We start from the raw sequence: 23,810 nt of genomic DNA on the forward strand, positions 1-23,810 counted from the left end.
TTAGAATAATGGCCTCCAGTTGCATCCATGTTGCTGCAAAGGGCAGGGTTTCATTTTTATGGCTGTGTAACATTCCATAGTAGGTGTGTACCACATTTTTTTAAATCCAATCCACCATTGATGGACACCTGGGTTGATTCTATTATTTTGGCTACACTGAATAGTGCTGCGACAAACATTTGAAAGCACATGTCTTTTTGATAGAACAGTACATTTTCCTTTGAGGATTCAGTCAGTAATGGGATGCTTGGACAAATGATAGTTCTTTTTTTAGTTATTTGGTAAATCTCCAAACTGCTTTTCACAAAGATGGATGCATCACATTACTGGACTTCAAGCTATGCTAGAAGTCTGCAGTAACCACAACAGCAAGGTATTGGTACAAAAAAAACAGACACATAGCCCAATGGAACAGAATAGAGAACCCCAAAATAAAGCCACACACCTATAACCAACGGATACTCAACAAAGTCAACAACAACAGCAAAAAGAAACAAGGAAAGGATTGTTTATTCAATAAATGTATTTCTTGTTTAAACTGTGCTGAGGAATCATGATGGAGTCTTCTCCTCCCCATCTCCCTGTCATCTTACCCTTTGATTGGAGACAGTTCTGAAGGAATCCTCTTATCTACTTCCTGGAATGCTGTTCTTCAACTGACTAAAACTGCTTTAACAGTTAATTTTTACTTAGGGTGGCAATTCACTTCTCCTTTTTGATATTCTCTGAGCAAAGACTGATCACAGATGTAGTCTCAGGTTGTAGTAGAGTATGCATGATAACACAGAAGAGATATGCCCAGAGAAACAGTTAATAAAAGGTAAAAAAAAAAAAAAAAAAGAGACAGAGAGAGAGACTGTAATGTGTTCAACTATGAAGGTGTTTAAGAAGTCAGAAATTAACTCTCATTTAATCTGTTAAATATTAGAAAAAAACATATTTGCAAGTAAGGGGTAGTTCTTCGAATCCTCCCTAAATCTTAACATCCCTGAGTGCATGATTTCACCCCAAACTCGTTTTCTCTGCACCATGCCAGGACTTCATTGTGCACACCATGCATCCTAGAGTTTCTTCAGGGTGTCAGGCACCATCTGCCAAGCGCTTCATTTTGGATGGCTGTCTTATCTTTTCAAGAAGTCTGTGAACTACTGAGGGTTGATTCAAAACTTACTTTGTCTTAAATACTTTTGCAAAGGGTAGAAACATGCAAGTTCATGGATTTGTCAGTAGTAAACTGTGGGATTTGGGGAAAGTTCTTTATCACACTACACTGTCGCTGTCATAACTAGCTGTCTTCCCCCGTCTCTCCTGCTGAGCTCTAAATTATTTGAAGTCAGATACCTGCTGTAACTTATATCACATCCCCAAAGCAGAAAGCCCAGCAAACGATTTTTCTTTTTTTAAAAATGGCCAAAATAAATTTTTGTTCAAGAAAGTAATTAATAACATTGCTATGTTTGTAAGTCTGATTTTCTTTTTTAAATTTTTATATTTTATTTTACTTTAAGTTCTGGGAAAGAAAGGTGCCAATAGCCAGTTTGGGTCTGACAGATTAAGTCAAACACTCTAAATTCCTTAGTCACTCTAAGTTCCAGTCCCTGTTTCTTCAGTGTGGGAGAAAAATGAGGACAAGTTTTCATTTTTCTACCAGATTTATTATTTCAAAAAAGTTTATTATTCAGCAGACATAATTCCAAAAACCTTTACAGAAGGATCTCTTCACTTCCTATGAGAAAAAGAAATAATTAAAAAAAAAACATAGGAAAGAATTTTGTTAAAGACATGCAAGTTATAAAGTTATACCACCAATGGGAACATACACAATTTTAAAAGGAAAGACCGCATGCTATGTTTAAATATACCCTGCTGAGGTGAAGGAGAGAAACATCCAAAAGTGAGGGTTCGTAGTCTTACGGCCACTTCTAGGCCAATATCAGATGAATCTCAAAAGGGGTCTAAATGAAAAACTTTGGGAGAAGAGCAACGTGCTCTGCACTGACCAGAAGAAAGGCATTACTTCAGTATTTTCTGTATATGGCTTGATTATCCCTTATCCAAAATGCATGCTACCAGAAGTATTTCAAATTTCAGATATTTTTGTATATTGGAATTCAGCAGTATACTTACTGGTTTAGCATCCCTAATCCAAAAACCTATAATTTGAAATGTTTCAATAAACATTTCCTTTGAATATCATGTGGGCGCTCACACAGTGTTGGATTTTAGAGCATTTCAAAATTCAAATTTTTGGATTAAGGATTCTCAGCCTGTAGACCTAGAGTTCTTGACTAAAATGGACTTTCAGTACCCTTTCCTCAACCTTCCCATACTCCCGACCATACACATGTACCTGCCCACAGACATTCATAGAGTTTCCTTATTTTAATGTCCTGGGAAGAGGTAGAAACATCTTGTCAAAGTCACTCTTTCAGTGGTGGGCATCTGCACTCTACCATCTGGCTGCTCAAATGAAAATCGAACCTAAAAGAGTAAGGAAAGTCTGTAGCCCTTTTTTTTGCTGAGTTTTTTTTCAAGAGTTTCTTGAGTTATGTCAAAAAACTACAACAAATATAGCAAAATAAGTGAGAAAAACAAAAAGTACTTCCATCTGCAACAAGTGTAACTATATATGTATGTAAGCATTGAATGACCCTCCTCAGGGCATTTTAAATCTGCTCCTGGATCTAATAGCCATGAGAGACACAGGTAAATTAGAGTCCATTCATTTGTCTCTGCAGGGCAGGAGCGGGGTGAAACTAAATGATTGTTTTCTCAAGGCTGTGGGTCTTAATAGATTGGATTAGGCTCCTGGGTTTGTCCACTCTCCAAAGAACTCCAAAACTCTTTTGGAAAGAAGGGCATTATTGGAAGATAAACTTGTCTGGATCTGCTTTCTATGCTTCCAATTGCAATAGCCAAGCATTCAGGGAAGTAGAGTGAAAATAGCATCCACGAGAGTCTTACCTTGCGGAAAATTTCCTCCACATCACAGGAACAGGCATATTCTTGCATATGTTCAATGAGTCTTCCAATAAAAACAGAGCCCATTGTGGGATGTCTCCAAGAAACATTATCTATGGATAAAGCACATTTCAAATCTCAAGACTGGCTCTTGCCTGAAGAAAGAGAAGAAACCCTAGTATTTCTACTCCAGCTGAGGGATGTTTGAAATCATAAATTTAGTAGCAAATAAGGAAAAGATGGAATGGGGTAGAGGGGAGTGATTGGGATTTGGAAACGAAATATCTAAATGTGCATTCCCAAAGTGGTATTACTGACTGTGATTCAAGTTAATTATGCATTCTGATATTTAATAGACTCAGCTAGCTATACAAGGGATGGTAATAACTCCATACACAGGAGGTATCTGAGGTCACGCAAGTGTTTGAGATAACCCAGGATATGCAATACTCAGTCTACATGGGGTAATTATATTAACAAATTCTCAATTTATGTACTTCATAAAAGATTAATCGAAATTAAATAACATTGACAGTAAGATATTTACACACAAAAAGTTAACTATAAAAATCATAAAACAGAACAAAAGTAGAAATCTAGGAGGAGTAGATAAGTAAATAAGCACATTATATTGGAGGAAAAAAGTTCTTATGAAGAAGAGAAATATTAAAGAAAAACAATATTAATTTATTACATAGTAGACACAGAAGTAATGAAGGCATAAAATTATGCAAAGGAAGTCATAAGAGAAAAGCAGCAGCAATAGCTCTGTATATAATGACAGACACATTCTTTAATGACACATTTTAGCCAGTTATAATGGTCATAAAGTATATATTGATCATAAAATTCTATTTAGAAACCCAGCTATCTCAGCTAAATGAAGCCTTTAACTGAGATTTGTTCTAGTAAAAGGAAGTAAGTGAAAGATATGGTGGAGACAGATATCTCTGCAAATGTTTTGTGAAATTAAGGAAGTAGATAATTATTTTTCTTCAGGAGATCACTATGATGTGGTTGGGATTGGCACAGCAGAATGTGGAGATAGGTTTAACATGGAAGTTATAGATAGCTGAATTGGAGTTTCTGACAGTCATCTAGAAGGTAGGAGTAAGGAAAGTGAAAGAAAAGAAAGACACATAAATCAGCCAGATTGATAATGAGAAGCCAGAGGCCTACAAAGAGCTACTTAGCGGTGAATGTCATGTGGAAGGCTGGGATCAAAGGATACTAACGAACAGTTCTGTCTAATATTAAACTCTGCTCTATGTACTCAGGCTGAAAATATATGGTGTTTTTGGGTAGTGTCATTGTTTCTGATCACTGGGAAAAAAAAATTATTGAGTTCTACATCAGGGCATGTTCAACACAATGTAGAACCAAGCTTCTTCTGAAAGAAGATATCTCATTTTAGAAAATATTTTAGAAAACTTAACTATTTGAGCAGAGGCAGGGCCTTTGGGCCAGAGGTGACCAAGAGAATGTGAGTCCTCTCAGGAAACTGCCAAAGGTGGTGAATGAAAGGATTTAAATAATTTTTATTTAAACCTTGCTTAGAAAAGTAACTGAATTAAGTTATCAGATATATACATTTCAAATAATAGCAGTTTTTTAATGTGTGCTTTATTTTGTGTCGTGCCCAATATTTCAAATATATTAATTTATTAAATCCCTAGAAAAATAATATTTATATTCACATATTAGTGAGCAATTCAAGGAAAGCCCGAGGAGGAGCTAGTGGAACTGTTTTACAAAATACTAAATGTCTGGGTCAGTCAATAATAGCAAGATTCTTACTCCAAAGCATACATTTAGAAAAATTCAAATATATTCTGTCTTACACACTTCATGCTTCTAGGTAAAACCCACTTTAATTTAGGGCCCCAAAGTGCCTCGCTTGCTGTTCTACTTTTCAGAATCTTGCTCCTACTCTTCTCCTATAAATATCTGATGTCTGGGCAAATTGGACTAATGAATGATCTCAACATGGCAGAATTTTCTATGCAGAGTCAGATTCTAATGTACTACAGCACATACCGTCTTCCATTTAATTCTCTGCTATCACTCAAAGTTCCAAAAATATTTTGAAACATAGATGAATTATTTAATTAGTAATGCATTGAACAGATATGCAAAATTGATCTCTTGGATAAAGGGAATTGTGTGTATAACTTGGAACAAAGCTTGAGTTGGTCTTGAGTTGTTAATCACCACCTCTAGTGGGTTATTGTCACTTTTTGTATTGATAGCCCCAACAAAGATGTCCTGTGTAGAAACCTGTTACCTGGTGTGGAAGAGCAGAAAGCGATAAAATCCTTCTCTATGTGGGCTTTCTTAATAGCATCATCCTCAAACTCTTCTGTAGTTGGTAAAGATAGGTTTCCAGAAACTCCTACTGAATCTTTAAACCACACCACACCAGGGCTGTCTGGAAAGACACAATTTGATTTGTTACTACTACCAATGGCTGAGAAGATGTTTTCCTCCTAGCCTCTGTTCAATGATATTTATTAATGTGTTTGCTCTATCATTAATTCACATGCAAATACACACATGCATTTCAGTTACAATCTTTTCAACAATGTTTATCTTTTCTAACCATCAAACAAATTGTAAAAATTTCCAAATATCAAAATCTCAAGCTTAAATATGGAATAAATATCTACCAACCAGCCATTCAATTCACAGAAGCTGCATTCTTGAATACTGACAGTACGTGTTCTTTGACATTAAAAGACAAACCAAAAGAAACCAAAAATTCTTGGATGCGTACAGAGTAGGATAGTATTTGATTGTCTGGTGTTCTCAAAGGCATCAGCACTCACCACCACGGCAGGCCTGGATGATGATCACCTTCGGTTTGTCCTTCAGACTTGGGCAGTTCTTGGTATTCAACATGTTAAAGATTGCATTGAGTTGTAATACATCTGGGACTTGCTCAGAGTATTTCTTCCCACAAATGCCTTCCCGAATACCATGAGACATGAACACCAGGAACGTGCTGTCAGAGGTCTTGTGCTCTGGGCGGTGTGCAAATGCCTTCAGCTCTGTAGTCATGTCCTGAAAGAGACCATATCACTGATTTTTGACTATGTAATTAACTATCCTGGTACCTTGCAAAGTCAATAAATAAATACTTAAGGAGTTTCTTAAGGAATTCCATGACAAACAATGGGGTGCCAAAAAAAATTTAGTCTTAGTTTCAAGAAAGGTGAAGGAAAGTGTTATAGGAAGTCATCCAGAGTTATCTTGTAGAGAGACGGTGGCATTACTGAGTCAATAAAACATTTCCCAATTCAGTTATACCAGGCTTGTGCTGAATGACTCTTATGTTACAAAGGACCATGTAGTATCCAGCAGTCTCTCATGACAAGTTTGTATTTTAGATTATCAAGAGATTACATTTCTTGGTCTTACAACCAAGCTTTCTAATATTATTTAGTTATACGAAGGGCATAACCATTGTTTCTGTTGTATAATAGAACTTACCGAAGCGGTGAGATTTTTTTTCACATCTACGCTGTACCCCAGATTTTGTAGCAGCATTGTCATGCCTGTGATGTCAACCTCAGCTCCAGTTCTTCTAGGAATAGTGTCAAATTCTTCATTGCAGATAATGAGAGCAAGGCGTGTGCGGCTTGACTTGTCCATTATTGGATAAATCTGTAGGAAATGCAATTTGAATGAACAGCCTTGTTCTTTCCAATTAAATATTTCCCTTGCTGGTTTATGACAGCTTCCCCTTCCTTAGTCCTATCAAGATGCCAAACCCCATGAACCATACATTGGAAAGGGGGAACAGAATTGAATGCTGCTTCAAGAGTATGCATGGACATTGCAAATGCCCAGGTGGCAGCTGAGCTTCTGACTTCATTGTTCTTGATAGGTAGGATTTTGAAAGATGCACAAGCTTTGAAGCAAAAATGACTGAATTCTAAAACTGATTGTTCCAATTTCTGATTGTTTTTCTTTGGGAAAAATATTTAACAATCCCCTGTCTCAGCTTCTTGATCTCTAAAATGGGTTGTGTTTAAGGTTAAAAATTATGTATTATCATGTGCAAAATGCTTAGAACAATGCCCATTCTTAATAAGCATTCAATAGCTGTCATTACTGATGTTATTTACCGAGGAAGTGGATCCAATTTGGACCTCTTTCTATAAACCTGGGATTCTAGGATATAGAAATCCTTTATGTAAGGGGAGCAGAAGTATGATTCTCCAGAACTGCTTAATGAAGTTGACTCTAAGAATAAGCCACTGCATTTCAGAACTGCCTGAAGTGTTTCTTTCACCCCACTCTATCCTTGTGTTCTGAGCATGGCACCTCTGCCGACTTTTCTTTCCATATCCTTTGCGCTTCTTCTAGGGAGCAAAGCTTGACATTCCCTTCTGAGCCTGAGGATGTGGGCATAGCTGGGTTGTCCTGCACTGCCTGAGGAGCTGCAAGAGACAAAGAACATCATGAACAGTGGCATCTCTGTTTGTTCCGCTTTGTGTTTGTTACAGCCTCACCTATGGATGATGCCACAGAAGAGGAAATGCACTCTGAGGGCGACAATCCTGATCTACATCATTAACACAGCTGAGTGAGTTTGCTCCTAATGGAGCACATTTCAAGCAAGAGATTTCCAGGTATGCATTACAAGTATCTTCTTTCATATTTCAGGATCAGCCTTTCTACAAGCATTTTAGATACTAACATAGAAAGGGAAAATTTAAAGTCTATGCCTGATAAAACACTCAGAAAACAAACAATGTGTGAGATAAAATAGTTAAGAATATAAACTTTTTTCAAAATATTCAAACCCTAGGATAAAATTTAATGGGATCAGGTCTTAATTTAATCTACTAAAATATTTTTTAAAGTACATGTTTATCTTTTTATTTATTTACTTAATATACATGGTAGTAAGCACTAGGAATATTTTTTAATGAATCTTTGTCCTGTCCTTCAGGATCTCTTCCTTCTATGTATACGTATGAAAGGACATGAATATTGAATATATGAAGTAGAATGAAGATATAATGATAAATGCTAAAATCAAGGTACACACTAGATGGATTTATAGCACTAAACATTCATTGCACAGACACTTGAGGAAATGTTTTCACAGAGTTTATGTGAGAAAATCCTTGAGCCTTTTATTTCATCACAGGTTCAACACAATCCAACAATGTGATGTCCTTGTTAAAGAAATTAATGTAACCTTTGTTTTAAAATAGAAATAAGTTTTCTAGATGTGTGGAGGATCTTTTAGAAGCTATTAAGGCAAAAAATAATATTTAATTTTAAAAACAAATTTGAAAAATGGTTATACAATCAGTTAGATAAACAAAGGCAGCATGAAATGTGCTGATGTGGAGAAGAACTAATTAGAATAGATATACTGGAAAAAATTATAGAATAATCATTTGTTGGATAAAATGTTGGATTTCTTCATAAAGAAGTGTGAAAACAATAGAAAAAAACTAGAAGTAGTTAGGTTATTTTTGAGCTATTTTTTCATAGTAGAGAATACAGTATTTCTTTATATATTGAATATCCCATGCTGTGAAACATTTAAGAAAATATTCATGATACCCAACCTTAATAAATTCAGTAGAGTAATATCTGAACTTGATAAATAATTTGCATTCCTAGCCTCTACATTGCTTTCAGATATAAGTTTATTTTAAGAGTGCACTATGGGAATAGGAGTTCTTTAATAAAATAATAGAAGTAGAAAATAGAGAGACGGTTCCAAATTTGAGAAAAGCCTGCATAAAACTTGGCCATGGGTTGAATGTTAGAGGTGCATGAGAAGGAAGGGTCCCATATGAGTTTCAAGTTCCTGGTTTGAACAACTGGTGATGGTGGCACCAATAACCAAGTTACACAAAACCGGAAGAGAAGCAGGGTGTGGAAGTATGGCATTTTCAGCTCTGGGAAAGTTTAGAATAAGGTGTCTCTGGGAGATGGGAGTGAATATTTCAGTAGGCTTAAATAATGAAGTTTGGTACTTATTTGGGTAATCAGGATTTGAGACACAGATTCAGAATTTTTAATATAAATGTGGATAATGAAGCTGTGGAAACAGTTTCTACAAAAGCAGAATAGATTACAAAAAGAAAATTATATGACCAATCTATGAGAATTCTCCATAGCCCATTTACCCACGTTTGATCCTACAAAATTAATGTCAAGGAAGATGTGGGTCAAAGAATGCTCTTCCTTTAAAAACAGCATTACCTGGAAAGGAAGAAAGTACTCCTTGAGAGTCTTGCATATTAAGGTAATTTCCAGATGTTTGATCTATGAAAAGATAAAGGGTATTGAAGTAGTCACTTATCATCTCTGGAAAACTTTACCCCAATCTGTAAAACACTCCCCACTAAAAATTTCTCCCATAACACTGACTGACTGACTGACATTAAATAATGTTCAAGATGTTCTTTAATTTAGAGAGTGGTGGGAGGTAGAAAATGAAAGAGGCATTGGTAGAAAAATATGTGTTTATTACACATAGATGAAAACAGAAACATCTGCAATGTCTGCTTAGACAGGCATAAGCTTTCCCAAACCCTTAGAACAGAAGGCTTTTGCTTTCAAAGAACATCTCCCTCTGAAGTGGCTTTAGGAAGTGCCACAGACATCAATGACTGGGAATCCACCAGAACTCTCATCCTCACCACGTGATAGGTCCAAGTGGTCATGAGATTTGGCCAGCTCAGTTCCTGAGCCCTGTATTGGGCCTGAGGAGGGTTGCAAGTGGAGGATTTCCAGGCCTCACAGCATGATCCACAGCCTGGTAACAGGCAACCGGGTGATCGTACTCAAAGAAAGTACAAGGAGGCAACTGGAGGAATGAGCCCATTAGAAATCTTCACTTTTCTATACGTTCAATGTGTTCTCTGAGTGTATCGCCATCATTGAAATATATTTTATTCTTTTGGGAGGGTAAAATTTTGGAGAAAATTTATAAAAAGTATTTGATTATAAACCTTAAAGCTTCATGTGACTTTACAACTACATAAGTGCCTACAGACCCCTTGCACTCAGCAAAAATAAATCCACAGGTAAATATTTTGCCTTGCCAGGAACACTGGAAAACACAGCATGAAGCTTTTCAGGTGGTTCTCAAGAGCTTCAGTAAAGGAGCTACCACATACTCAGAACAGGAAATGAGCTTTAATCAGAAGAGTGCCACTGAGGATGAAGGAAAAGAATCAAAGGAGGGTCAAGGGACATGCAATAGGGACCCTGCTACAGAAATATGGCCCTGAAGCCAGAAATAAGAACGTTTTCTTCAAATTAACATGACTAGTAAAGAAATCAAATGTTAGGCATGAAGACAGGCCCTAGGTGAACTTGAGTGTGAGTCACTGACCCTTACCTGCTGAGAGTCCCAGCGTCCCTGCCAGGTAATTGTCTTCTTCACAAATGTATGTGATGCAAATTTGGCATGCCTGTGCCCCTTTCGGAATAACGGAGTCAATCAAAGCTCGAGTCTTATCCATAGCTGTAGCATTTTCACGTTTTACTTTCTCCATCTCTTCCTGGTTCAGCACCCTTGTCTGTAATAATTCATCCAGTAAGCCATTTATTGTACCTTCACCCATGGAACGGATAAACAGCTTTCTCTTCTCCTTCAGGACCTTGTCTGTTTGGAGCACAAGGATTTCTCACATCATGAAAACAGCCTCATATTCCTCTCATGTAATCAACAGAAAGTGACCTCATTTAGATTTCATCAGTGAAATGTCCCCCTCCTCACAGTTGGGTAATCCCTCTTCTTACTGTATCGCTGTCCTACTTGTTTCCCTCAATAGTCTCCATACATGTGCATGGAGTGGCCTGAAGACTGAGTTTACCATTTCCACATCAGTCCCTGGAAAGCAGAGATCATCCTCTTATGTTGCATGTTTATTTAACTCTGATTAATAAAGTAATGAAGCAGAAATAGCCCATTTCATTTAGGAACCACTGCTGCTAGTACTCCTCCTGTGCCAATTCTGTACCCTCTGTCAGACTTTCCACATGTAAGTAAGAGTTTAATTAAGATTGCAAAATGACATCAGGCTTCCCCTAAAGCCTTAGTTCCTTTCTGGGCTTGCCTTTCCTTTCTAAAGTCTGCAAGAATCTTCTAATTCCTTCTCTCCTCCCTCTCCCCCCTTTTCCTTGCTTCTACTCAAGTAAACTTCCACAGATGCTAATTATGGCTTCCAGAAGAGCGAGCCCCTTCCAAAACTCTTTCTTCCCAGGGACCTGTTCTTGGAACAGTAAAAGACTTACCAGCCATGGCTTTTCTCTCCTCCCTTCTTGTGTGACTGAAACTGAAAGTATGCTTCGCCTTCCTTTTTGGCAGGGCCTGTACACGTATTGGGAAATACTCACTGTGCATGCATGTGCATGTCTTTATTTTTCTTCCCATTAAAGAATCAGAACTGTAGCCTGCATCAGGTAGTGTATCCATGGGAAATTTTCTTCACCAGCCCTTGGATAGATCAGGGTAGGAGTGGAATGGGGCTTGGAGAGTAAGACAGGATTGAAAAAGTATGTGTACAATTAAATTCACACAGTGAAGAGTTTCTCAATCATTAGAAAGCTTGACGGAGAAAAGTAACACAACCTTCGGAGTATGTGAACCACTGTTCCCCTGACCCCACCTCATAGCTCTTGGGAAAGTTGTGGGTAATGTATGTCCCTGGGAAACATTTTTGCTTTAAGAAATAGAAACATTTTTCACCAGAATTAAAGCTTTTCTTATTTAATGTCCTTCTTTTCACCTTGCTTTTTTCTTTCTTTTTTTTTTTTTTTTCGGATACACGGTATCATTCTGTTGTGCAGGCCGGAATGCAGTTATTTGACCTTGGCTCACTGCAGCCTCCACTTCCCAGGCTCAAATGATTCTTCCAACTCAGCCTCCCGAGTAGCTGCAATTACTGGCACATGCCACCATGGCCAGCTAATATTTGTATCTCTTGTAAAGACAGGGTCTCCTTGTGTTTCCTAGGCTTGTCTTTAGCTCCCAGGCTCAAGCAATGTGCCCACCTTGGTCTCCCAAATTGCTAGGATTACAGGCATGAGCCACCCACCCATCCTGGAGGGTTTATTTTTGAGGGAAATTGCATTGTAGAGGCCCAGAGCATAGGCTCTGGAATGAGAATGTTGAACTTAGCATTTTAAACTTCCCTTCCTTGGCAAGATAATGAACTTCCCTATGCATTGGTTCCTCTGTATGTGAAATAATTTTATTAACAGTATGTACCTACACAGTTTTGAGCATAAAGTGAGAGAAAATGTGGAAAATGCATGGAACATAGCCTGGCAAATGGTAAGCAAATAATGAGTGATATTACTATAATTAATACAAATGTTTAAGGTTAGAAAAATAATCAAGGATGATTATTTGCAGATTATCTAGCTAAGTTTATCTTTTGTTAGAATCCTCAAGCAGTGCATCTAGTCATTCATTTAGCAAACATATATGGACGACGTTGCTCTAGGTGCCAGAGGTTCAGTCAAAACATATCATGGTCCTTTCCCCTTTGGTCTCACATTCAAGAGGGAAAGAAAAACATGAAGGCTGGTGATATGGTCTGTCTCTGTTTCCCTACTCAAATCTCACCATGAATTGTAATAATCCTCATGTGTTATGGGAGGTATCTGGTGGGATGTAATTGAATCATGGGTGCTGTTTTTTTTCCATGCTGTTCTCCTGATAATGAATGTCTCATGAGATCCGATGGTTTTATAAAAGGGAATTCCTCTGCTCATACCCTCTTGCCTGCACCCATGTAAGACGTGTCCTTGCTCCTCTTTTGCCTTTTGCCATGATTCTGAGGCCTCCCCAGCCATGTGGAACTGTGAGTCTATTAAATCTCTTTTTTGTTCTATATAATTACCCAGCCTTGAGTATGTCTTTATTAGCAGTGTGAGAAATGACTAATGCAGTAAATTTATACTGAGTAATGGAGTGCTGCTGTAAAGATCTCCAAAAATGTGGAAGCGATGTTGGAACTGGGTAAAATGCAGAGGTTGGAACAGTTCTTAGGGCTCAGAGAAAGATAGGAAAATAGAATCTGGAACTTTCTAGAGACTTGTTGAATGGCTTTGACTAAATGCTGCTCATCTCGAATGAAGATAGGAACTTGTTGGGAAGTGGAATAAAAATGACTGTTGCTGTGTTTTAGTGAAGAGATTGGTGGCATCTTGCCCCTGCCCTAGAGATCTGTGGAACTTTGAACTTGAGAGAGATGATTTAGGGCATCTGGCAGAAGAAATTTCTAAGTAGCAAAGCATTCCAGAAGTGATTTGGGTGCTGTTAAAAGCATTCATTTTTATGTATTTGCAAAGATATGGTTTGGAATTGGAACTTATGTTTAAAAGGGAAGCAGAGCATAAAAGTTTGAAACATTCGCAGCCAGATGATGTGCTAGGAAAGCAAAACCCACTTTCTGAGGAGAAATTCAAGCCAACTGTAGAAATTTGCAGAAGTAACGAGGAGGCAAATGTTAATCTCTAAGACATTAATCTCCAAGACAATGGGGAATATGTCTCCAGAGTATGTCAGAGACCTTCCAGGCAGCCCCTCCTATCACAGGACTGGAGACCTAAGAGGGAAAAAAATGTTTTCATGGGGTAAGCACAGGGCCCTTCTGCTGTATGCAGCGTAAAGACTTAGTGCCCTTCTTCCCGGGCCACTGAAGCCATGGCTAAAAGGGGCCAAGAAATAGCTCGGGCTGTGACTTCAAAGGGTGCAAGCCCCAAGCCTTGGCAGCTTCCATGTGGTGTGGAGCCTGTAGGGGCACAGAAGTCAAGAATTGAGGTTTGGGAACCTCTGCCTAGATTTCAGAGGATGTATGGAAATGCTTGGATGTCCAGGCAGAAGTTTGCTGCAGGGGTGGGACCCTCATGAAGAACTTCTACTAGGGCAATGCAGAAGGGAAATGTGGGGTGTGAGCTCCCACACAGAGTCCTCACTGGGGCACTGCCTAGTGGAGCCATGAGTAAAGGGCCACCATCCTCCAGATCCTAAAATGGTAGATCCACCAACAGCTTGCGCCATGCACCTGGAATAGTCAGGCACTCAATGCCAACCCATGAAAGCAGCTAGGAGGGATGCTGTACACTGCAAAGCCACAAGGGTGGAGCTGCCCAAGGCCATGGGACCCCGACTCTTGCATCAGCATGACCGAGATATGAGACATGGAGTCAAAGATCATTTTGAAGCTTTAAGATTTGGCTGCCCTACTGGATATTGGCCTCACATGGGGAATGTAGCCCCTTCCTTTGGCCAATTTCTCCCATTTGGAATGGGTGTATTTACCCAATGCCTGTATCCCCGTTGTATCTAGGAAGTAACTAACTTGCTTTTGATTTTACAGGCTCATAGGTGGAAGGGACTTGCCTTGTCTTAGAGAAGACTTTGGACTTGGACTTTTGGGTTAATGCTGGAATGAGTGAAGACTTTGAGGAACAGTTGGAAGGCAGGATTGGTTTTGAAATGTGAGCACATGACATTCAGGAGAGGCCAGGGGCAGAATGACAGAGTTTGGCTCTGTGTCCCCACCAAAACCTCACCATAAATTGTAATAATCCCCTGGTGTCATGGGAGGCACCTGGTGGGAGGTAATTGAATCATGGAGGTGGGTTTTTCCCATGTTGTTCTCATGATAGTGAAAAAGTCTCATGAGATCTGATGGCTTCATAAAGGGGAGTTCCCCTGCACATGCCTTTTTGTCTGCTTCCATGGAAGATGTGTCCTTGCTCCTCCTTTGCCTTCCACCATGATTGTGAGGCCTCCCAAGCCATGTGGAACTATGAGCCCATTAAACCTCTTTTTTTCTTTATAAAGTACCCAGTCTTGGGTATGTCTTTGTTAGCAGCATGAGGACAGACTAATACACCTGGTATGTAATATGTAACCGGAATATTCAGACTGTTCAAATGTAGCAAGTGATGAGAATGATAAAAAAAAAATTGGCAAAGTAGGAGACAAAATATTGCAGGACTCATGAACTTTAGACAGAGGAGCCAGGGAAGGCCAGAAAAGGTCTCTGCCTTTGCAATCACATGTTCAATTGCTTATCCCAGAAACAAACTCAATGTGGCTAATTTATTTTATAAATCTATTTGATGAAAGGTGGGCTAATTGCAAAATGCAAACGGTATGTTACGTTTATCAAATTCTTTACCAAAAATTCTCCTGATTTGTTACCTTAATATTTTTGGAGATTAAAGACCCAGAGTTAGAAAAACATCCACCTTTTGACATGTGGGCTACCAGTTTTATTTCCTGTGCTCTAGGTGAAGGGTTAAATGTGTTCGGGTTTGACTAGAACTCACTGTGTAGGAGGACATAGTTTTTTATTTTTATTTTTTATTTTTTGACAGAGTCTCACACTGTAACCCCACTGGAGTGCAATGGCGCCATCTCCGCCTCCCGGGTTCATGTGATTCTCCTGCCTCAGCCTCCCAAGTAGCTGGAATTACAGGCACCACCACACCTGGCTAATTTTTTGTATTTTTACTAGAGATGGGGTTTCACTATGTTCACCAGACTGGTCTCAAACTCCTGACCTCGTAATCTGCCCACCTCGGCCTCCCAAAGTGCTGGGATTATAGATGTGAGCCACCATGCCCAACCTCTCATGGTGTTTTATCTTTACTTTGCCAATGACTTAATCCGATGGCAGCATAAACTTGTGCTCCTTGCCACTGGGAGGATTTGTAGCATGGAAGAAAGCAGAAATTGCCTGTGTATTACTTATCTTCCCATCATTTACTTTTAAATGATTCATTTTTTTCTATTAACTAAAGTATTTCACATGAGGGTTTCCCCCGCAGCCAGAGCCATGAACCACTGAGTTGAAGCATGTCAGAGTGACATCCCAGAAACAGAAGCCATGACTAGACCATATATCTGGGAATGTAGAACCATAAGCCTTGAGTCTCATGTCATGGAAAGCTAAACACTGAGCCACTAGATTGCAAGGGCCCACTGTTTCCTCAAAAATGAAGATGTCAAAAACTGGAAACAAATCAATATCCAATTCCGGAGCATAAAATAACAATTTGTGCTATACATGTACACTGAAATGCTATTCAGTCATGAAAGGGAAAAATTACTAATATATGCAATAACATGGATGAAAAAAATATGTTTCAATTATGAGTGAAAGAAGCCATATAGGAAGGAACACATACTCTGTGATTCCAATTACATAAAGTTCTAGATTAGGGAAAACTAACGTACAGTGATAGAAATTCGATGACTACTTATCTGAGGAGGAAGTGGAATGAGATTGATAACAATGGGCATGACAAAACTTTCTGGGGTGACAAAATCGGTTTGTCTATTCAGTGGGATGTTATTATACTAGAATAGCCATGTATCATTAATTATCAAATTGTATTCTTAAAAGGAGTACATTTTCTTTGACGTACATTATACAAAAATAACATTAAAATTTTGAAGCGAAAATGGTCAGTGGTTGTAATAATATATATTTTTTTGTTGATTTCTGGCTGGACACATTCCACAAATTTGAAAAATTTTGGTAAGAGGAAGTTGTTCTTATAGTGACTGAGTTGTAATTACCAACCACCCAAGTTGGATGGGGAATTGTAGACAGAGTGGATATAATTTATGGGAACCAAATTGTTGACTTAAATGTGTACTTGGAAAATAGAATTACAAAGGTAAAATCATCTCAAAATGAATGAATGTAACAATTCTATTATAAGTAATATTTTAAATGTGCATAATGTTATAAAATCCTGTCAGTGTGAAGTCTGGGAAACAATATCATTTTAAATGACAGAGTAGGTACTATAAAAATCTCTGACATAGAAGGCAGAAAATTCTGTGCTTGGGTTTTGGCCATCACATTTCCAAGCCTTAGAAGTTCATGGACCCTTTCAGTTTATCCAACTCTTCTTAGTTATATTTTTGGACTATCAGCACATTTTGTGTAATACAACTTAGAGCACTAATCAACTATTACATGTTATTTTATTTTTTCTTTGTCTACAAGCCTCTTTCTTTCTGCCCGGCTTATCAGTGTGGACTTTGGCGTCTAATAGCCCTAGGGTCAACTTCTATTTATGAGGTGTAGATCTTAACCAAGTTATTTAACATCTCCCATCCTCCGTGTTCTCATGTATAGGAGGGGCCTCATTATCATTCTTACCTTCTAAGATGCAATGCCTGGTGTAGAGAGCATGCCACTATACCTCTCATTTATAGTAGTCATAAGTTATAGCCCAGAAGCAAGGTAATGTTAAAATGCACTTTTTGGTAAAGTGCTTCTAAATTATTCATATGCTTCATTTCAATATGTTAAATAAATATTAATTTCATTTTATGAATAGGAACAACAGGTAAAAAACTGACTCCAATTCTTGGTAAACACAAGTTGGAGAATTGGGTGAGAAGCGAGAGTCCACTTCAATACTTGTTCAATGTGATGTGCTTTTTTCCAACTGGGCACTACACTGGAAAATCTGGGTTATACAAGCAGACAAAATGGCTTGTTTTTGTCAGTGGGAAATAAATTCTAAGAGACAGACTGGGTGAAGACTAAGATAATTTATGAGTTCCAGTTTGCAACTCTTTACCTAAACCTGGGATTCTAGGATATAGAGTTCCTTTATGCAAGGGGAGCAGAAGTATGATCCTCCAGAACCGCTCAATAAAATTGGTTCTAAGAAAAAGCCACTGCATTTCAAAACTGCCTGAAGTATATCTTTCACTCCACTTTATTATTGTATTCTGAACATGGCACCTCTGCAACTTTTGTTTCCATATCCTTTGAGCGTCTTCTAGAAAGCAAAGCTTGATTCTGCCTTCTGGGCTTGAGGATGTGGGCATAGCTGGGTTGTCCTGCACTGCCTGAGGAGCTGCAAGAGACAAGGAATATCATGAACAGTGGTATCCCTCTTTGTTCTTATAGCCTCACCTATGGAGGAAGCTACAAAAGAGGAAATACATTCCTAGAGGACAATACTAATCTAGTCATTAACATAGTTGAGTGTGTTTGCTGCTAAAGGAGCACATTTCAAGCCAGAGATTTCTAGGTATGCATTACAGGGAGGATCTACTTTCATATTTGAGCATAAGTATTTCTACAAGCATCTTAGATAAAAACAGAGAGGAAGCTTTTCAAGGCCATGCATGATAAAACACTCAGGAAACAGTCAATGAGTGATATAAAATAGTTAAAATATGATTTGTTTTCAAAGGATTCAAACCCTAGGATAAAATTTAATGGGAGCAGGTCTTAATTAACACTAGTTAATTTTTAAAATATGTGTTTATCCTTTTATTTATTTACCTAATAGACATGGTAGTAAACACTGGGAATATTTTTTAATGATCCCTTTTCCTGTCCTTCAGCATCTCCTCCTACAATGTATACATATGGGAGGACAAGAATATTGAATACGTAAACTAGAATAAATATAAAATAGAATGATGAATTCTAAAATCATGGTGTGCTCTAGATGGATTCATAGCACTAAACATTGCTTTCACAAACATATGAGGAAATGTTTTCACAGAGTTTGTGTGAGAAAATCTTTGAGGCTTTTATTTCATCACAAGATCAACACAATCTGACAATGTGATGCACTTGTTAAAGAAATTAATGTGATGTTTATTTCAAGATAGAACTGAGTTTTCTAGATATCCAGAGGATCTCTTAGAAACTATTAAGGCAAAATAATAATATTTAATTTTGCAAACAAATTTGAAAAACTGCTATACAATCAGATAAACAAAGGCAGCATGAAGTGTGTTGACATGGAGAAGAACTAATTAGAATGATTATATTGGAGAAAACTATAAAATAATAATTTAGTAGAAGAAATGTTTGGTTTCTTTGTAAGGATTTGTGAAAGCAATAGAAAAAAACTAAAGAAAAGCATTTGAGTTATTTTTGAGAATACAGTATTTGGTTATATAGTGAGTATCCCATGCTGTGAAACATTTAAGAAAATATTCATGAGGTAATCATCCTTAATAATTTCAGTAGAGTAATATCTGAACTTGATAAAAACATGCATTTCTAGCCTCTAAATTGCTTTCAAATATAAATTTCTTTTATTTTAAGGGGGGCACTTAAGGAATAAGAGTTCTTTAATAAAATAATAGAAGTAAGAATGAACAGACATTTCCAAATTTGAGAGAAGAATGCATAAAACTTGGCCATGGCTTGAATATTGGAGGTGCTTGAGAGGAAAGGGGCCAAGATGAGTTTCAAGTTCCTGGATTGAACAACTGGTGATGGTGGCATCAAAAACCAAGTTACACAAAACTGGAAGAGAAGCAGGGTGGGGAAGAATGGCATGTTCAGCTCTGAAACTGTTTAGATAAAGCTGTCTCTGGAAGATGTGAGGGAATATTTCAGTAGTCTTAAATGATGAAGTTTGGTACTTATTTGGGTAATCAGAATTTGAGATACAAATTCAGATTTTGTTAGTATAAATAAGAGTAGTAAAGCTTTGGGAACAGTTTCTGCAAAAACAGAATAGATTAAAAAAGAAAATTATATGATCAGTCTATGGGAATTCTCCATAGCCCCTTCAAGCAGAGCTCATTCCACTAAATTAATGTTAAGGAAGATGGGGTTCAAAGAATGCTCTTCATTGAAAAACAACATTACCTGGGAAGGAAGAAAACAGTAATTGGGAGTCTTGTGTACTAAGCTAATTTCCAGGTATCGGACCTATAAAAAGATGAAGAACATTGAAATAGCCACTTATCATCTCTGGAAAACTTTACAGCAATGCATAAGCCACTCCTCACTGCAAATTCCTCCCACAACCCTGACTAAATGACAATAAATAATGTTCAAGTGCACCAAAACTCCCATCCTCACCATGTTGTAGGTTCAAGGAATTATAAGAATGGGCAAACTCATTTCCTGAGCACTGTATCAGGCCCTAGGAGGGCTGCAGATGGTGGAAGTCCAGGCCTCCCAGTATGATCTGCAGCTTGGCAACAGACAAGTGGATCTTACTCAAAAGAAAATGCATGGGGGTAACAGGAGGAAAGAGCCCTGTTGAAATCTTTACTTTTCTGTAATCATTGAATGTATTTCCTGAATGTATCATCATCACTTAAATATACTTTATTCTTCTCAGAGGGCAAAAGTTTGAAAAGAATTTATAAAAAGTGTTTGAATACAGACCCTAAAGCTCATGTCAAACAACTACATAAGTGCTTAGGGACATCCTGGACACAAAATAATAAATCAATCAATAAATATTGTGCCTTGCCAGGAACACTGGAACATATTGTATGAAGCTTTTTAGATAGTTCTCATGACCTTAAGGAAATTAGCTACCATGTACTCAGAACAGAAAATGATGTTTAATCAGAAGAGGGCCACTGAGGATGAAGGAACACAAAAAAGAGTCAAGGGACATGCAATAGGGACCCTGCTACAGAAATATGGCCCTGAAGCCAGAAATAAGAACGTTTTCTTCAAATTAACATGACTAGTAAAGAAATCAAATGTTAGGCATGAAGACAGGCCCTAGGTGAACTTGAGTGTGAGTCACTGACCCTTACCTGCTGAGAGTCCCAGCGTCCGGGCCAGGTAACTGTCTTCTTCACAAATGTATGTGATGCAAATTTGGCATGCCTGTGCCCCTTTCGGAATAACGGAGTCAATCAAAGCTCGGGTCTTATCCATAACTGTAGCATTTTCACATTTTACTTTCTCCATCTCTTCCTGGTTCAGCACCCTTGTCTGTAATAATTCATCCAGTAAGCCATTTATTGTACCTTCACCCATGGAATGGATAAACAGCTTTCTCTTCTCCTTCAGGACCTTGTCTGTTTGGAGCACAAGGATTTCTCACATCATGAAAACAGCCTCATATTCCTCTCACGTAATCAACAGAAAGTGACCTCATTTAGATTTCATCAGTGAAATGTCCCCCTCCTCACAGTTGGGTAATCCCTCTTCTTACTGTATTGCTGTCCTACTTGTTTCCCTCAGTTAGTCCCCATATATGTGCATGGAGTGACCTGAAGACTGAGTTTACCATTTCCACATTAGTCCCTGGAAAGCAGAGATCATCCTCTTGTGTCCCATGTTTATTTAACTCTGATTAATAAAGTAATGAAGCAGAAATAGCCCATTTCATTTAGGAACCACTGCTGCTAGTACTCCTCCTGTGCCAATTCTGTACCCTCTGTCAGACTTACGACAGGTAAGTAAGGGTTTAATTAAGATTGCAAAATGACAGCAGGCTACCCCTAAAGTCTCAGTTCCTTTCTGGGCTTGCCTTTTCTTTCTAAAGGCTGCAAAAATCTTCTAGTTCCTTCTCTCCTCCCACTCCTCCCTCTCCCTCACTTCTGCTCACCTAAACTTCCACAGATACTAATTATGGCTTCCAGAAGAGCCAGCCCTTTCCACAACTCTTTCTTCCCAGGGACCTGTTCTTGGAACAGTAAAAGACTCACCGGCCATGGCTTTTCTCTCCTACCCTTCTTGTGTGGGCTGAAACTGAAAGTATGCTTCGCCTTCCTTTTTGGCAGGGCGTGTACACATATTGGGAAACACCCACTGCACATGCATATGCATATCTTTATTTTTCTTCCCAGAGAAAGAATCAGAACTGTAGCCTGCATCAGAGAGTGTATCCAAGGGAATTCTTTTTTCACCAGCCCTTGGAGGGGAATGGGGCTTAGAGAATAAGACAGGATTGAGAAAGTATGTGTACAGTTAAATTCACACAGTGACGAGTTTCCCATTCATTCGAAAACTTGACCGAAAAAATTAACACAACCTTTGGAGAATGTGAACCACTGTTCCCTTGACCCCACCTCACAGCTTTGGGGAAAGTTTGTGGGAAATATATGTCCCTGTGAAGCAATTTTGCTTTAAGAAATGTAAACATTTTTCACCAATATTAAAGCTTTTCTTATTTAATGTTCTTCCTTTCCTGATGGCTTTTTTGTTTTGTTTTGTTTTCTGATACATGATGTCACTCTGTTGCCCAGGTTGGAGTGCAGTGGCATGACCACGGCTCACTGCAGCCTCCACTTCCCTAGGCTGAGATGATTCTCCCACTTCAGTTTCCTGAGTAGTTAAAATTACAGGCAAGCCCCATCAGGGCTGGTTAATTTTTGTATTTTTTGTTGAGACGGGCTCTCCCTATGTTTCCTTGGCTGATTTTGAATTCCAGCGCTCAAGCGATCCGCCCATCTTGGCCTCCCAAAGAGCTGGGATTACAGGCATGAGCCATGAGCCACTCACTCATCTTGGATGGCTTTCTTTTAAGGAACATTGCATCACAGAGGCCCAAAGCATAGACTCTGAACTCAGAATGTTGAACCTAGCATGTTAAACTCACCTTCCTGGGCAAGATACTGAACTTCTTTATACTTTGGTTCCTCTGTCTGTAAAATAATATTATTAATAGTACATACACATCTACACAGTTTTGAGCAGCATTGAGATAAAAATGTGAAAAATGAATGGAACATTGCCTGGCAAATGGTAAGCAGATAATGAGGGATATTACTATAATTAATAGAAATATTTCAGTTTAGAAAAATAATCAAGGATGATTATTTGCAGATTTTCTAGCTAAGTTTATCTTTTGTTAGAATCCTCAAGCAGTGCCTCCAGTCATTCATTTAGCAAATATATGTGGACAACATGGTTCTCGGTGTCAGGGGTTCCATCAAAACATATTATGATCCTTTCCCTCTTGCTCTCACATTCAAGAGGGAAAGATACACATGAAACCGGGTATGTAATATGTAACTGGAATATTTAGAATGTGAAAATATGCCAAGCGATGAGAAGAATAAGAAATTAATTGGAGAAGTGGGAGACAAAGTATTGCAGGACTCATGAAAATTGTACACAGAGGAGCCAGGGAAGGCCAGAAGAGGTCTCTGCCTTTGTCAGTACATGCTGAATTGATTATCCCAGAAATAAACTCAATGTGGCTAATTTATTTCATGAATAAACTTGATGGAAGATGGACTAATAGCAAAATGCACACGGTACATTTCATTTATCATTTTTTTTCTTACCAAAAATTTTCTTGGGCTGTTACGTTATTATCTTTGGAGGATAACGACCAGATTTACAAAAATATTTACGGTTTGACATGTGGGCTACCAGTTTTACTTCCTGTGCTCTAGGCTAAGAGTTAAATGTCATTGGTTAAGTAGAACGGACTGTGTAGGAGGACAACGATGTGGCTTTTAATCTAAGGTGTTTTTCATGGTGTTTTTATCTTTACTCTGCCAATGACCTAATCCGATTGCAGCAAAATCTTGAGCTCCTTGCCACTGGAAGGGTTTGTAGCATGGAAGAAAGCAGAAATTGTCTGTGCACTACTTCTCTTTAGTTTATTTACTTTTAAATTTATGTACTGACTCATTTATTTTTTCTGCTGCTTAAGGGTTTCACATGAGGGTTTCTCCCCACCAGCCAGAGCCAAGAACCACGGAGTTGATGCATGCCAAAGTGGCATCCAGGACACAGAAACAATGATTAGACCATGTATCTGGGGATGTAGAATCATGAGCTTTGAGTCATGTCCTGGGAATGTAAACACTGAGCCATTAGAGTGCAAAGGCTCACTATTTCCTCAAAAAGGAAGATGTCAAAAACTGGAAACAACTCAAATTCCAATTCGGGAGCATAAGTAAACAATTTGTGCTAGACACATACACTGAAATACTATTCAGTCATGAAAGGAAAAAATTACTAATGTATGCAATAAAATGGATGAAAAACTTATACTTTCATCATGAGTGGAAGAAGCCATATAGGAAGGAGCACATACCCTGTGATTCCAATTATATAAAGTTCTAGATTAGAAAAAACTAA

At 38.2% G+C, this 23,810-nt stretch overlaps 2 protein-coding genes across 6 annotated transcripts; both read right to left on the reverse strand.

Annotated features, from left to right (window-relative positions):
- Positions 1-490: 490 nt before the first annotated feature.
- Positions 491-12,114, reverse strand: CASP1 (caspase 1). Of its 3 annotated transcripts, none has more exons than XM_008953761.6 (10): positions 11,236-12,110; positions 10,337-10,603; positions 9,193-9,255; positions 7,288-7,403; positions 6,451-6,624; positions 5,787-6,021; positions 5,246-5,389; positions 2,965-3,074; positions 2,351-2,481; positions 491-1,726 (listed from the first exon to the last, which is right to left on the reverse strand). In XM_008953761.6, exons 1-9 carry the CDS (start codon positions 11,414-11,416, stop codon positions 2,383-2,385), a joined length of 1,389 nt encoding a protein of 462 aa, XP_008952009.6. In that variant the 5' UTR covers positions 11,417-12,110; the 3' UTR covers positions 491-1,726; positions 2,351-2,382. The 3 variants fall into 3 exon arrangements, with proteins under 3 accessions (XP_008952009.6, XP_034789502.3, XP_014202472.5); XM_034933611.3 differs by lacking the exon at positions 11,236-12,110 and adding an exon at positions 10,741-10,971; XM_014346986.5 differs by lacking the exon at positions 9,193-9,255 and having other exon boundaries at positions 11,236-12,114.
- A 2,197-nt stretch (positions 12,115-14,311) lies between these two features.
- Positions 14,312-21,541, reverse strand: CARD16 (caspase recruitment domain family member 16). Of its 3 annotated transcripts, XM_008953764.4 has the most exons (4): positions 21,422-21,541; positions 20,522-20,788; positions 19,611-19,673; positions 17,691-17,847 (listed from the first exon to the last, which is right to left on the reverse strand). In XM_008953764.4, exons 1-3 carry the CDS (start codon positions 21,426-21,428, stop codon positions 19,654-19,656), a joined length of 294 nt encoding a protein of 97 aa, XP_008952012.1. In that variant the 5' UTR covers positions 21,429-21,541; the 3' UTR covers positions 17,691-17,847; positions 19,611-19,653. The 3 variants fall into 3 exon arrangements, with proteins under 3 accessions (XP_063464321.1, XP_008952010.1, XP_008952012.1); XM_063608251.1 differs by lacking the exons at positions 19,611-19,673; positions 21,422-21,541 and adding an exon at positions 21,322-21,413 and having other exon boundaries at positions 14,312-17,847; XM_008953762.5 differs by lacking the exon at positions 19,611-19,673 and having other exon boundaries at positions 14,794-17,847.
- Positions 21,542-23,810: the final 2,269 nt, after the last annotated feature.

Source organism: Pan paniscus, chromosome 9 (genome assembly GCF_029289425.2).
Source record: "Pan paniscus chromosome 9, NHGRI_mPanPan1-v2.0_pri, whole genome shotgun sequence".
Lineage (NCBI taxonomy): Eukaryota > Metazoa > Chordata > Mammalia > Primates > Hominidae > Pan > Pan paniscus.